The sequence below is a fragment of the Symphalangus syndactylus genome, chromosome 4, assembly GCF_028878055.3.
Source record: "Symphalangus syndactylus isolate Jambi chromosome 4, NHGRI_mSymSyn1-v2.1_pri, whole genome shotgun sequence".
In the NCBI taxonomy this organism is placed as follows: Eukaryota; Metazoa; Chordata; class Mammalia; order Primates; family Hylobatidae; genus Symphalangus; species Symphalangus syndactylus.
In genome coordinates, this window is record NC_072426.2 from 55204421 (window position 1) to 55220618 (window position 16198).

The window sequence follows — 16198 nt, forward strand, 5'->3', positions numbered from 1 at the left end:
TTGTTAACGTAGGCATTTACAGCTATAGACTGTCTTCACTGCAATCTACAAGTTTTCCTATGTTGCATTTTCATTTTCATTTGTCTTTAAGTATTTTCTAATTTCCCTTATGATATCGTTTTTGAACCACTGGTTGTTTAAGAGTGTGTTAAACTTCCACATGTTTGTGAATTTTCCAGTTTTCTTTCTGTTATTAACTTCTAACTTCATTCATTGTTGTCAGAGATCTTTCTGACTTCAATTTTTAAAACTTCATTGAAACTTGTTTTATGCTTTAATATATAATATATCCTGGAGAATGTTTCATGTATACTTGATAAGACTTGATATTTTGCTGCTGTTGGGTGGAGTTCTGTATGTGTCTGTCAGGTATAGTTGGTTTATAGTGTTGTTCAAGTCCCCTATTTTCTTATTGCTCTTCTGTCTAAATGTCCTACCCATTATTAAAAGTGAAGTATTAAAGTTTCCAAAAACTTTTGTAAAACTGTCTATTTCCCCCTTCAATTCTGTCAATGTCTGCTTCATATATTTTGATTCAGTATTTTCTTGGTTGCTGTAAACTTTTGACTGTTTTCCAGCATTCTGAAAAAGTTATTTCAGACAGCTTTTGCTTGTTTTTCAATGCTGCTGTGGAGGGACAGGAACTTGGAGTTGCTATTCCACCATTTTGAACATGGGTCACCCAAGGTGACTTTTTGACACTAGCTTTCACTAGAACAGAAAACAAAACAAAACAACAACAACAATAAATCTGTTCTCCAACAGGCATATTTATAGATATGAACAAGAAAGCTGAGCTTTTCCAGTAGATGCCTTACGCCACATTCCCTGCATCTATCTCTTCCATTCCATGTTGGTCCTTGAGTAATCCCCAAGGAATCATAGCATTCCATGAGATTTAGTTTAAAAAGCACTATTATAAATCATTAAAGCCCCTTGATACTTACGCGTCTACTGTCTGTGATCTGATGCCATAAACAGTTAAATAATAATTTTGGACTAGACTGTGTCTTGTTTATTTTCTAATTTACTTTTTTTTGACAAACTTTCCAACTTCTAGTTAATAAAATGCACTTTCATTGAGAAAATTTGAAAAATATGGAAAAACACAAAGAATGAAACTATCTGTGATCCCATCTTCCAAGGATAACTTCTGTTAACACGGTTACATTTGTCACACTTATAAGTCTAATTCTGGTCAATATTTTATATATAGCAATGATCACCTTAGCATCCATTTATTTATTCTAAATTAACAACTGTTTAATTCCAAGCATAGGTTTTAATTCCAAGCACAGGTTTCCTATGCTTGGAAACCTATAATCTTAAGAGATAAAAACATGTCATGTATTGACTAACCTTTGAGACTCCATCCTCAATGACTGCCTCTCTAACACCTTTCAATAAAACAAATAACAGGTTGGTTGCTGATGATTAGCTTAATGAAATTTCAAAGTTGTAGGTTTCAACATCTTTGTCATTTGTGCCTACTAGTTAAACTCTGCTCTACTGAAGTTGTTTTTAAACTTTTAAAAGCAGGATACTTTGTTTTGAAATAAAATCTTGTATGAAACTCTAAAATATAAACAAAACTAAGTTTTTATGGTTGAAGTCTGTCTGTACATGTATAAGTACAGACATGTACATATATAATAATACATGTACATGTATAAGCAGAAAGAGGTTTAATTGTATCTGACTAGTATGTTCACAGCCAGTTCTGCTCAGCCTTTCAAAACCCAAATCATTATGCAGAACCCCAGGCTCTGTGATATTGTTTGAAAACTTCATTGCTCTGTTATATGTCCTCAGTCAGTATTTTTAATGAATCAGTTGGTATTGCTTCCATATCTCTTATGGCTCCTTGGACAATGTCTGACACACAGCAGGTATTAAAAAGTATTTACTGAAATTAAAGAAGGAAAATCCGTAAAGGGGAAAGGATTGGCACATATTCATTACTAGTACTTCAAAACATCTCAGAAAGTATCCCCGCTAAGAGTATAGATCAATAGTGTTAGATCCCACTGGTATCATACACTATTATGTTCTAAAACATACAATTTTACAAGTTTTTTTTGACTGGGATTGTGTTAGTGGTTGCAGAATACAACAAAATATTGTTGAATACATATTAAATTTCTTCCATGAGGCAGACACTGTTTAAAGAGCTGTAGAGATTGCAAAGATGGCAAAAATACTGTCTCTCCTTTAAAGAACACTTAATAATTGCTAGGTTCAGTGTCTCATGCCTGTAATCCTGGCAGTTTGAGAGGATGAAGCAGGAGGATCACGTGAAACCAAGAGTTTCACTGGGCAACATAGTGAAAACCCATTTCTACAAAAATAAACATTAATAAAAAGCAAGGCTGGCATGGTGGTGTGTGCCTGTAGTCCTAACAACTGGGAAAGCTGAGGTGGAAGGACTGCTTGAGCCCAGGGGTTCAAGGTTGCCATGAGCTCTAATTGCACCACTGCACTCCAGCATGTGTAACAGACCAATACCCTGTCTCAAAACAAATGAACAAAACTTAATACTCTAACAGGGGAGAAAATTTACATAAAATTGCTACAAAGCAAGCCAATGTGCCAGACAATATCAAGAAAATTTCAGTGTTTTTTGAGTCAGAGGTAGGGAAATTTTGAAAGATGACCAGTCTAATAAATAGCCACATTAACAGGAGGCCATTACAGAATGTAGAGGGAAATAATAGGTGCCAAAGGCAGGCAAAAAACTATGGAAACAAATACTTCATCCACTGCCTTGATCTTGAGAAAATAACCCTCTCTCCAAGAAGAAAACATGACACAGAAGGTGGAGACAAGTCAAATGTGAAGTTTTCACAATTGGTATGTTAGAAATACCAAGAATGGAGAGATCAATGTGAATTGTAGTGAAGGAAATTTTATGAAGTTGGCACTTCAGTTGGGCCCCAAAGGATGAGCAAGATTTAGACAGGTGAGAAAGCATTCCAGTTTAACAGGAAAAACATGCACCAAAGCCCAGAGGCCAAGAGAATAGTTTCCATGAGGAAGATGGAAGAAAGCACTCTGACTGGAGCAAAGAATGTTTCCTGGGCACCAGGTTGGCTGAGTAGAGTGGAGCCAAATTAATAGTGGGTATAAAGGTGGGAACTGCTAAGGCCAAGATGAAGATAAAAGAGAAGCTGCAACCTAGTTATGATGACAGTACAACTCTTTCTTTGTTAGAGCATGGAGGGAACACAGTCTTGCTCTGTCATCCAGGCTGAAGTGCAGTGGCACGATCACAGTTCACTGCAGCCTCGACCTCAAGTGATCCTCCCAATTCAGCCTCCTGAGTAGCTGGGACTACAGGTGTGTGCCACCACACTCAGCTAACTTTTCTATTTTTTGTAGAGATGGGATTTCGCCATGTTGCTCAGGCTTGTCTTGAACACCTAGGCTCAAGCAATCCACTCACCTTGGCCTCCCGAAGTGCTGGGATTACAGGTGTGAACAACAGCACCCAGCAGATAGTACAACTCTTAAACAAAGAAAACTATCGAAGATATACAAAGGAGTAAGAATGAAAGAGAACAGCCTGGGTGCAGTGGCTCATGCCTGCAATCCCAGCACTTTGGCAAGCCGAGGCAGGCGGATCACCTGAGGTCAGGAGTTCAAGACTAGCCTGGCCAACATGGCAAAACTCTGTCTCTACTAAAAATACAAAAATTAGCCAGGCGTGGTGGCAGGCGCTTGAAATCCCAGCTACTCAGGAGGCTGAGGCAGGGAGAATCGCTTGACCCCATGAAGTGGAGGTTGCAGTGAGCCAAGATCGCACCATTGCACTCCAGCCTGGGCAACAGAGCAAGACTCCGTCTCAAAAAAAAAAAAAAAAAAAAAAAGAATTGAAGAGAACAATAACAACAAAATGAATAAATAAAATGACCCAGAAGATGGAGAAATAACCTGTGGTACCAATCAACAGGGTTGTTGTTAGGACACGTACTCAATTTGAAAAGGAGGAAAAGATGAAGTTAAGATGAGAAAGAATAATTTAAGATAAACACATATATTTCCAGATGAAAATTGCAGTAACCAAATTCTCCAGTGTTGGAGAGGTTATTCTATAAAATTAATTTCATTCCTAGGATGATCATGAGGATGGTTTATCACATGGACATACTGGCTTGAGAGCTGCATAAGAAAAATTTGCATTATCCCTTAGGTTAAAGCAAAATTCATCATCATCTGCCTCCTGAAAACTTATTGCACTTGAAGTTCAGAAGATCTGTAACGTCTTCTTAAAAACACTTAGCTGTCTTTGGCCTGATGGTTATAGCATTTTCATACACCACCTTCTCCACCCCAGCCCAATCAGATTAATTATGCTGACAGAATCATGGAAGTGTTGGATCATGGTTGCAGTGCAATGATTCAATCTGTAGTCCCTGGTGCATATTTTTCACTTGAACATGTGAAGTAGAAAGTTCAAGGTGGTTGGACAAGTGCAGAGGTATTGCATGACTGACAGTGAACCTGGATTTCAGTACAGTACTTTTTAAAATTTAAATTGCTTTGATAATGGCAAATGCCAACTGAGCAAGGTGGCTCATGCCTGTAATCCCAGTACTTTGGGAAGTTGAGGCAGAAGGATCACTTGAGGCCAGTAGTTCAAAACCAGCCACAACACACCCTAAACTCATTTCTGTAATGTGGAATAATCAACAATCAGTGGGACTTTTACAAGGGTAGAGTCGGAAATAGAATCTTTCAACTGAATTTAGTTTAAATAATCCCTCCTTATTTGCATTAGTTGCTCTTCCAAGTCTGACAGACGTTCCTGACTCAAGATCAGATCATACTATCAACATCCCCTCATGATGAGCATGTGACTCTGGGCCAAAGACAAGTTTAAAACCATTTCAAGACCTGTTCAGTTTATGTCATGCTTCTTCAACACTAATAATCTCAATAATTTTTTATCAATCCTACTTCAATAACGAGGAGTAATTGATCCGACCTTGTCAGCAAGAAGAATGCTTCCATCTCTGGTAGGGGCAATTGTTTATTTGCCTTTCCTAATTTTTGTAAAGATTCAATGCTACTTAAGCCCAGGGTCTTTTTGTCTACTAACATCAGACAATCTGCATTACAGCACACAATCTAATTAATTCTCAGGTAATAGCCCTCTCATCCCAGAATCTACAAAGCATTTTTCTTGAAAGGTCATATACTATCTTTGTCTCTAAAACCTGGCAATTGGTTTGGAAGCAAATTGGAGCAAGGTTAGGAAGCTATGGAACAGCTTTAAGAGTGCTGGATTTGGAGTTAATTCTAGGCTTTATAATTTTTTTAGTAACCTTAGACAATTCACTCCTTTTGTGTCTCATTTCCTAATTCTATAAAATGGAGTACTGCCCCTTCAAAGAGGTTTTACGACGATTTAATGACTTTGTAAAAACACAACTACAGTCTTATCTCCATTTACTATGCACTAAGAGAACCACTTATATGTCTGGGTGCCCGTATTTTCTGAACAATTCAGGAATCATAATGTGACAAGAAACAGAATATTTGAAATTGGACCCACGAGGTAAAATCCAGGCAGTATGGGTCATTTTCTTCCTGCTAGCATTCTATTCTTGCTGAGGCTCACACTCAAAGTCATTTGGGTTATTCTTCCCACCCCCCTTCCCCCCGAGACGGAGTATCACTCTGTTGCCCAGGCTGGAGTGCAACAGTGGCGCGATCTCAGCTCACTGCAACCTCCACCTCCCGGGTTCAAGCGATTCTCCTGCCTCAGCCTCCCGAGTAACTGGGATTACAGGCGCCTGCCACCACGCCCGGCTAATTTTTGTATTTTTTTCTTTCTTTCTTTTTTTAGTAGAGACGGGAGTTCAGCATGTTGGCCAGGCTGGTCTCGAACTCCTTACCTCAGGTGATCTGCCCGCCTCGGCCTCTCAAAGTGCTGGGATTACAGGGGGGCGCGGCCAGGTTATTCTTAAACCCACTTCCTTGAAGTACCTGCAAAATGCTCACGTGCTGCTCTCTGGCCCGTTTGGAAACTCAGTCCCGTGAGTAGGACGTCCACCTCATTGGTGGTGTTTAAATATTAAGTGTAAAATGCTAGAGACAGTACAAAACCCACCAGAGAGGGCCTTCCTAACGCGTTGGCATAAGGATCCAAACGGAATACAGGGATAGGAGAGGTGACCTTGGGCAGTTTCAGGGAGGAGTCCATCACCTGACTGGACCGGGCCTTTCAGTGGGACGAGAGTGTATTTCTTCCAAAGAAACCTGAATAACCAGCTATCGGCCTGGGACGCCGCGAGGAAGAAGTAGGCGGGCCCATGGACTTAGGGTCAAGGCGGAAGCCGCGCTTCATGCCCGCGGTCACGGAGGCAGCGGAAAGCCGAGCCAGGCGCCTGCGCGCTGGGGAGAGTAGGGTCAGAGTGCATTCCGGAACCCGGGGCGCGGCGGACTGCGCAGGCGGCCGGACTCCCCTCAGTTTCCGGTGCGGCGAACACCAAAGTCCGGGAACTTAAGCATTTTCGGTTTCTAGGGTTGTTACGAAGCTGCAGGAGCGAGATGGAGGTGGACGCACCGGGTGTTGATGGTCGAGATGGTCTCCGGGAGCGGCGAGGCTTGAGCGAGGGAGGGAGGCAGAACCTCGATGTGAGGCCTCAGTCTGGGGCAAATGGGCTTCCCAAACACTCCTACTGGTTGGACCTCTGGCTTTTCATCCTTTTCGATGTGGTGGTGTTTCTCTTTGTGTATTTTTTGCCATGGTGAGTATCTTGAATGCAAAATTGGGGTGGTAAGGAGCTTAGAGATCGTTTGCTCCCTTTTCGGCGGGGAGGGGACTGAATTCCAGAGTTTATATATGTCCAAGATCACACAGCTGGTGAGTGGCGCAGTCGGGTGGGTGAGGGAGAAGGACTAGGAGTAAAATGTCTTTCTTTAGCACGTCCGTGGGAGTCTCCAAAGAAGTGTGGAGAAAACTTGGCGTCATATTTTCTCATGATTTGGAATGAAACCAGCTAGGCTTGAGTTCCTGCAGCACCATGAAGCGACTGGAGAAGTTATTTCGCTTTTTGGAGCTTTATTTTTTCATCTACCATTTGGGACCATTAGTAACCCAGGTCATAGGGGTGTAGTGAAGATTGAGATTGTAGTGATTTGCGTGTTGCCTGGCAGCAGTAAGTGCTCAGCGAAAGCTATTTTTACTATACAGCTGTTTAACCATGAGCAGACCACGCAGCTGTCTCAAACTAAACATGTCCAAAACTGAACTCTTAACAGCTTCTTACCCAAATTTACTTGCCTTGCAGTGTTACCATTTCAGTAAACGCCAACTTTATCCACCGTTACCTCCCAGAAACCTGAGACACTTTGCCCTTTTCTTACACACATCCACATATCCTAAAACACCAAGTCACAAAATTCTGTAGAGTTTACTTGTAAAACCCATGCTCTCCATTTTCATCGCCACTCGCTCTGAAAAGACAATTCTGGCAGAGTGTAAAGGAAGGGAACTTAAGAGAATAGGGCAGGAGGAAGCAGACACCAAATGGAGATGGTGGTAAGAGACAAGCTAAGGAGAAGCAGTGAGATGAAACAGGGCTCCTATGGGAGAAGAGCAGTGTAGCCCATCTAGACAGCTCTCCTGGACTTTGGAGTTGATCGTTCACTCACTGTTAACTCCTCTTAGTCACCATGCCTATGAGTTACTTCTGAAATTCTCACTTCTTGATAGGCAGTCACTTCTTCCGCACCCCCAACCGCCATCCTATATTTTCACCAAGATTTGGGTGTCTTAAGCCTCACTGTCTGATTTCTTGGATGGTGTGGTAAGTTAGAGAAGACAGAGAGGGCCAGGCACAGTGGCTCACGCCTGTAGTCCCAGCTACTTGGGAAGCTGAAATAGGATTGCTTGAGCTGGGGAGGTCGAGGCTTCAGTGAGCTGTGAACGTGCCACTATACTCCAGTCTGGGAGACAAAGCAAAACCCTGTCTCAAAAAAAAGGGGGGAGCAGGGGAGCGAGAGGGATTAATGGGAGGATGGCAAAAGGGATAGGGATTTTTATAAAATTCTCTGTCAAGCCATTTGTAAAGGGAGAGTTTTACTCTCCCTCCCTGTTTTGGTAGAGACTGATAATCTCAAATACAGTGGGTTTTGTGTGTGTGTGTGTTTGTTTTTATGACCTGAATTTTCAGCTCTGGATAGAAAATAGAGGCCTTACAAGAAATGCTCTAGGCTTTTTCTTTTATCAATATGTAAATAGGCAGAAAGTGTTAAAAACTGGGAAGATAAAGCACATATTGCTGACAAATACTTGCTTTTTACAGACTTGTTCGCTGATACCTAAATTAAGAAGTTGGTTCTTGAGTGAATTCTGAAAATGGCTACAAACTTCTTGAATAAAGAAGACAGGACTCTCAATAGAAGAATTTCACATCTCCAAGGGACCCTTCCTTTCATTTTACACTTTGTTACTAATTTGCAGAACTCTATTAAATGGGTAGGATTTCACCCATTCCTAGCTAAGTTCTTAAAATTAAACCCTTTGGTTCGTGTTTAAAAACTTTCAAACATCTGATGGCTTTACAGGGGCTGAATATAAAAGCATTTGTACTTAAAGGTCTTGTGTATTCATTAAGAAATATAGTAATGACTTTTAATGTTTTAAGAGTTGATCAGGATTTACTATGATGCAAGTAATAGGATGGTTAATAAGGGAAGGTTTTTATGAATTCAAAAGTCAATTATTCAAAAGCAGGGAAAGATTTTGAGAGAGGGAACAAAGTATTCTTAGATTGCATAGAAGCTAAGTTCCAGTTTTAATTTTTAGGTTTAGTTGGACTCTGTTATGGAAAGATAGGTTATGGGTGGGTGACAGGTTGATACAGTCTTAGAAAAAGCAGGTAATATCAAAGTATTGGAAAGCTAGCATGCATGCCCTCTTACCTGGGTATCTTCCCCCTTTTTTCCTTTTAAACTCTTGAGCCTCCTATAGTGAAGGATTATGTGTTTCAAACCTATTTTTTATTACTGTTTCATTAAGTATGCTTGTGCCCAAAACATTTATTTGTATAATATCTGTAACTTGCTTAAATACTTCAGCAAAGTCAGCATATTTACTCATTCAACAAATATTTGAACCAGGCATTATTTTAGACACAGCAGTGAACAAAACAAAAAGGCATTCTTGCCTTCATGGAGCTTACATTCTTACTGTTATTTAAATCTAAATGTTATAAAACAAGAATTTATATTCTGGGGTTGATCAGCTAGTATTTAATCAAAAAGGCCACACTCCCATAGCAGCTACTCTAAGCTGTAGTAGCTAATAAAAAATATTACTGTTGACCGGGCGCAGTGGCTCACGCCTATAATCCCAGCACTTTGGGAGGCCAAGGGCAGTGGATCACTTGAGGTCAAGAGTTGTGAGACCAGCCTGGCCAACCTGGTGAAACCCTGTCTGTATTAAAAAATACCAAAAAATTAGCTGGGCATGTTGGCATGCACCTGTAGTCCCAGCTACTCGGGAGGCTGAGGCACGAGAATTGCTTGAATCCGGGAAGTGTAGGTTGCAGTGAGCCAAGATGGGGCCACTGCACTCTAACCTGGGCAACAGAGACCCTGTCTCAAAAAGAAAATATTCCTGTTAGCCCTAAAGGCTTTACATGAGGAATGGTAGAAGTGGTCTTTTGTTTAAATTAGGTGCATTCATTATATCTGAATTGTCTTAAATATTTTGAGGACATTCCCTCCCCTTTTAAACAGGGCATAAGATCTGGTAAACTCTGTATCTTCCTACCTTTCAAAATCGTTCTTAGGGTTAGTCAAGTCTGGAATATAATTGCTGACTATACAGTTAGCAATTATGCTTTTAAGGTGTTGTCACATCAACCTAAAGAGAACCATCTATGGAAGGTATGGTTGAAACATCTGTAGGAACACAGAACTGGGATTTCACTGAGTTTACCAAATCAGCTGTGTGAACTGTTTCTGCAGTGCTTGCTAATTGTTTCATCTAATAAATGTTTACTTATATAGCTGAGTTTGGTTTTATTGTAACAAATTACCTGGTGTGATTGTGAGGTGATTAACAGTTCTCACATAGTTTACTGTTAGGTCACACACAGACTTCCGATCATAATCCATACTGTCTTTCTGAGCTTAAAATCAGCTTACTACCACAATTACCAGATATTCTGAAAATTTCTAGTATGGTGAAGATGGAGAGATCTTGGTGTGAAGGTTAATTTTATATGTCATCTTGATTATGCTAGGAGATGCCCAGATTTCTGGGTTTGTCCATGAGGGTGTTTCCAGAGAGATTAGCATTTGAATCAGTAGACTGAATAAAAAAGAGCCACCCACTCCACTGTGGGTGGGCATCATCCAATCCCTTGAGGGCCTGGCTGGAATAAAAAGTCAGAGGAAGGGCAAATTCTGTCTTCTCTCTGCCTGAACAGAACAGGGACATCCATGTTCTATCCTTGAACATTGGTTCTCCTGATTCTCTGGCTTTCAGACATGGATCAGGGCCCCTGGTTCTCAGACCTTTGGGTTTGGACTGGAACTACATCATTGGCTTTCCTGGGCTTACTCTCTGCAGAAAGCAAATTGTGGGACTTCTCAGCCTTCATAATCACGTGAGCCAATCCCTCATAATAAAGATATTTCTATATATATCCTGTTGATTCTCTATGGCGAACCCTGACTTAGTAATACGACATGACTATAACTGGTATTTTAAAAATGGTGGCAGTATGAAGGCTGAATCTTTCCTATAGATAAGAAATTGTACCTACCATTAAACTGTGCCATAGCAAGTACAGTGACTGCTTACATTGCCCTCAGTTTGAAGGCTTTTAAGAAATGGTTAAATGGAACACCAAGAAAAGTTGCAAACTTGCTAAGATAACAAAACATAAAAAAAAAAAGACATCAAATGTGACTTTACTCTGATAAATTCTTTTGTAAATTTCACACCATTTTATATAAAGTGAAATGATTTTTTTAGTAGTTCCTTTTGAAATGAACTGGCTTACTAGCAGTTGCAAGGGATAGTTCTTAGGGGGCTTAACCTGAACGTTTTAGGATGTAAAGAGCTGCAAATACTCAGTCCACAAGTTGGCATGGGAGTACATTTGGAGACTTCAGCCTGTGAGCTAAGAATATTTTTTACATTTTAAAATGGGGAAAAAAAAGACTTTCATGACATGAAAGTTATATGTAATCTGGATTTCTATGTTGACAAAGTTTTACTGGAAAACAGCCATGCTCATTCATTTACATATTGTTTATGGCCACTTTCACATTACAAAGGCAGAGTTGAGTAGTTATTACAGAAATATTATGGTCCACAAAGCCTAAATTATTTTCTATCTTTATAGAAAGTTTGCCAACTCCTTTTCTAAGGAGCTGTGCTTTAGACTTTGCTGGAGTTTAACTCCTGGGATCTCCTGTGATAGATAACATTTTATGATCAGTGAAATTCCAAGTACCCATGACTTAACATGTCCCATAATAATCCACGTTGGTGGGAGGGTGACACACAGTTCATGAATGCAAAGAGAAGTCCAATCATATAAACTTAAAAATCAGTTTATCTTAAAACTTTTTTGAATTAGAAGAAATAGATTTCACATGAAAATATAACATTCTGAAGGTAAGTATCTTAAACATTACAACTGTTGGCTGAATTATTTACAAAGTTATAATAAGCTTATAACTGGATGAAAACATCTATAAAAATAAATAGGCACCCTAGACGTAAAACTTTTACATGAAATAAAATGATTAGTATATATGTATCAATCTGTATTTGGAGTGTTGAATCAACATAAAAATAAATGGTCAGTTTCTAGTTTGTGTAGTAGTACATGAGTCAGGAGGTTTCAACTGGACAGTACTTAAAAGAGGCAAAACTGGACATTGCTATTTGATGTCTACAACTCAACTAAGTTGAAAAGACAAATCTCAAACTGCTGTTAAATACAAAAATTAGTTTAAATGTTTCAAATAATACATTTCCAACTCACATCTTAACCAAATAGAAAAAAAAACTACACAAACTTTGTGAAAGCCATTAAAAAACCTGAAGCCCATTTTTCTAGTATTTTACAATGTTATAAAAGAAGTAAAAACTTTGGTATTTTAAATACAGGTTTACAAACTTTATTTACAAACCCTCCATACTAAAAAATTATGTTAAAAAATAAGCTTTCTTAAAAGATAAAATTAATTTGGCATTCAAGTATTTCTAACTTACGAGAATATAAATTAATGATCACTCACTATTATAGTTAAAAAAGGCTAGTAAAAACTATAGGCAGAAGATAAAATTTGGCCAAGATTTGGTAACTGGGTGAAGTTAGACTTTTGTAAGCAATTATTTTCTGTTTAACAGTATTCACATTGAATTATTTACAACATTTTAGAATGTTTTAACACGATTTATACAATCAGTCAAGTGGCTACATTTACTAGTTTATTGAATATATTTATGAGGTTTATCCATTTAGGAATGTAAGGAAAACTTTAGTTCTGTTTCTCAGTTATCGGGAGTGAACATAAAACTATTCTAAACCACAATTAGTTTACCAGCATAGTACAAAATAAAATGACAACTAACGAAATAAAGCAAAGTAAATTATTTTTACTCGTAAGGTTACCATAATAATAAAAATTCCTTTAATTTTCAAAGTACTCTTCATGAAAAGTAGTTGGGGTAAAATTACTATTTGTTCAAAGTAGAATAAAAGGGAAGGATGCTCTAATTAAACATTTTATTAAAATTAAACTATATGAAAGGTAGAAATTTAATCTGGAAACCTAGATAGATTTTCAAATTGAGATAAAATGGGTTGACAACCTATAAGCAGGTAATATTACAGCAAAGAAAATGTAGGCAATTACAGTGACATTCCCAATAAGAGGAGGCCCTACATTAATTCCTAACACTGGTGGTTAGCAGCCCAAAGTAAACCAAACCAAAATAAAGACCTTTCATATTTCATACAAAATTAGAAAAAAAGTAATGAGATAAATAAATACACTAAAGTTTAAGTATTTTAACTTTTTAACTTAGATGGCTAAAGTAGCATTTATGAATACCTATAATATTCAAAGGCCTAATTTATCTTAACTAGATACTCTGAAGACAAAAGTTCTGGGAGCAAAATTAAATTCCGTCTGATCTTGAAAATTTACAAATTGTTAATCATACAAGGCTTTTTTTCCCCAAATGCTATCAATTCATAAGTCTTTTTTTTTAAGACACTTAAAGGGATCATATGCAGTGACTATCATAGAAGTCAAAAACAAATGGGTGAAGCCCTTTTCTGGTTACCCATTAGAAAGTGCTTCTTCATAAAGCAATTCTTTGACAAAAAAGTACCAGGCTATGTATCAACTGGTACTTTTCAATTAGCATAGTTTATAATCTCCATACATGAGTACTTGTTAGTTTAATATTTCCCAGTCTACTGGCCACAAAATAGGGGGACAAATTTAATTTTTATTCAACTGTAGCATATGACAAATGAATTATTATATCTCCCTGATTTTCTATTTTTCATGGCACGCCAAAACTATTCAAAGGGAATTTCTAAAATATCTAATAAATTGATCATAAAATTATATATGTGTATACACATATACACGTACGTATGTATAGTTATTAACAACTTTAAAAATGCCACGGGCTTTATTTTTATGTATCACTAGGTTTGGTCAGTAGGTTTATATTTAAACGGCCTCTGAGAAGTAAAAGTTGGTCAATTTTATCAGTTATCTATTAGAATGTATGCTAGGTTTATATCTTTGTTCAGAAGGGCAGCTTGAACCAAGATTATTATGTAACACAGGTCTAGTCCTTTTTCACTCTAAGATAGTGAATTATTACAAAAGCCACTGCTCTCTGGAAAAGACAGCTTGGGCCTCTGATGGTATTTCAATCTATATGTGTCCGTCATGCAGCTATCAACTGAAAAATAGGTAGTTAATGAAACTGTCTCATTTGGACAGGTAGAAATAGAGTCTAGTTCTGGTTGGCAAAATGCATCAGTGGCACCTGAGTTTGCCTGAAAATCATTAGTTGAGGAGTTGGATGGGCAGTTTGGTGTGTTGCCAAAACATTCTCTCACTTGAAATGTTTCTTTACGTCTTTCATCATTCATATGTGTACTCACTTCTAAACTTGGTTCTGAAGCTGTACTTAAACTGTGATTCGGAAGATGAGAGGTAGCTTTAAACACCTCTGTAAGTTTGATATCAGGTGTAGATTCGCTTTTCTCTGACTGTGGCACACTGGTTATAGCATATTTCTTTGGTGGCAAAGGGGGTGGTAGATTCTGGCAAAAAAGTTTTGGCATCTGACACCCATCAGATCTGCCAGCTGACTGAATTATACATTCTGTGGATAGAGAGTTCTCAAAGTAACACTGATCCGTGATATTTTGCTGCTGGATGAGAGGAGCAGTTTCTGGCTTTAACCCAACAGTTCTTAGGTGTGAAGACCATGATGAAGATGGTTCATTACTGTTCACTCTCTTCCCAGAAGCAGAGTTATCAATGTGAAAAGGCAAACCTGTTCTCTCAGAATTTTCTATGTTAAGCCACTCAGAAAATTTGCATTCATTTGGTTTTTCAAGTTTCTGTTCATCTGACTGGTGGATATGTTCTCTTGAATTATGGTCCTTGGGTATTTGTAGACTGGATGAAGGAAATAACTTTCCATTGTTTTCATGTACATGTGATCTGAAATATGAAAATAAAAACAAAGCTAGAACACCCTATGCAAATATATGAAACTAGAGGAAAATAAATATTTGTTTTGTAGTTTGATTTTCCCAACAGTTTATATTATTTTTACAACAAAACCACAAAAATGGAAAGATACTTGCAACCATTAACATTTTCAACTCTCTCCAAATCCAAACTCTTTATGTCAGAATATGTGAGTGTTTACCAGAAACACCCATCATTACCAGAATCCCATTTCTAATAATTAGAAATATAATTTTAAAAACTCACTTCAACTCAAAACACTAAAATTACATTTATTTGTAACAATATATAGAACTTGAGGAAAGTGTTAACAGTCAAACAGTACTCTAAAACATCTCCCCACCAACATTCCAAACTTTAAAGGCAATAGAGGTAGAAGTACTTAAATTTTGATATGTAGCAGTATAGTATATTAATTATTATATTTTGCAAATACATTTATATTATATTTGAGGGTCTTGCTATGTTGCCTAGGCTGGCTTTAAACTGGCCTCAAGTGATCCTGCTGCCTCAGCCTCCTCAGTAGCTAGGATTACAGACATGTACCACCACATCACACCTGGCTGTATACTAGTTTAAAATAATGTAATCAAGATAACCTTTAGGTAATAGTTACTTTCTAAGGTGAGGGTAAATGATGCCATATTGCAAATTATTTTTCTCATATGAATTACGCGGAATTGAATTAGAATGCAATGGTTAAAGAGAGTTGACGCTTTGCTAGGTAGATGGAGCTATAATCAAATCTCAGCTCGATTGTTTTGGTCACATTACTTAATCTAAGCTTCAAATTTTCTCTTGTAAAATATCATCTACCTCATAAGAATGCTGTGAGGATTGAAATAGACAATCAGATACTGTACCTGGTACTTTGTAAGCTCTCTATCCTTAGATCCACATTCTATTAATGATTCCCAATAAGAAAGGCATCTTAATACTGCAGACCCATTGCTTTCAAAGTAATAATATGTATTTATATCCTTCTGATAAACAATGTGCCTATAATACATGTATTCAGGGAAAAAAATATGGTTACCTTTTTATCAAATGATTTTTTATTTGTAAATGTGATTCTGGGTGGAATTCGTGAGATTTATAGCCTGCTTCCAAATTCCTGAGTTCTTTTCTACAGCCTAGGGTTGGGTGGGGTGGGGAGAAGAGATGAGGAAAACAAAATTATTTAAATTATCTTACAGAATTTATTTCATTTATACTTTTCTATATTTACATAAAGCTTTCTATAAACAGGTAATCTCTTCCAATTTAAAAAAATGAATTCTTTAAGACTCAACTCAAAATAACAGTTCTTTTTTGAACGCTTTATGCAAAATTTCTTCAGTTTATTATCACTTAAGGGTGTCATCCATGATGGAATAGTGCTGTTCCTGCTGGGTCATGCAGATCTGTGTATGTGTTTTCCCTGTTACTTGAG

The 16198-nt window shown here is 37.9% G+C and overlaps 2 protein-coding genes across 10 annotated transcripts in view; one reads left to right on the forward strand and one right to left on the reverse strand.

Moving 5' to 3' along the window:
• The first annotated feature begins 2649 nt into the window (after positions 1-2649).
• C4H4orf3 (chromosome 4 C4orf3 homolog) lies at positions 2650-10020 on the forward strand. Its single transcript, XM_055274717.1, has 3 exons — positions 2650-2854; positions 6332-6752; positions 8313-10020. Coding segments are annotated over exons 1-3 (627 nt in total). The 3' UTR covers positions 8314-10020.
• A 1544-nt stretch (positions 10021-11564) lies between these two features.
• The window catches only part of USP53 (ubiquitin specific peptidase 53), a 78775-nt gene continuing 74141 nt past the window's right edge, over positions 11565-16198 (reverse strand). For 7 of the 9 annotated variants that reach the window (XM_055274707.2, XM_055274708.2, XM_055274703.2 and 4 more), the window contains 2 exons: positions 15803-15899; positions 11565-14736 (listed from right to left, as the gene is read on the reverse strand). In XM_055274707.2, the coding sequence (XP_055130682.1) occupies positions 13863-14736; positions 15803-15899 (971 nt within the window). In that variant the 3' untranslated portion in view covers positions 11565-13862. The remainder of the gene's footprint in view (positions 14737-15802; positions 15900-16198) is intronic. The other 2 variants (XM_055274710.2, XM_055274712.2) reach the window with 1 other exon arrangement.

Excerpts from the sequence above, each read along its gene's own strand:
- C4H4orf3 (XM_055274717.1), top strand. The coding sequence starts at position 2,650 with ATGACCAGTCTAATAAATAGCCACATTAACAGGAGGCCATTACAGAAT. Across the intron at positions 2,855-6,331 it reads GAAGTTTTCACAATTGGTAT|GCGGAAGCCGCGCTTCATGC; the intron begins GTTAGAAATACC and ends CTTAGGGTCAAG.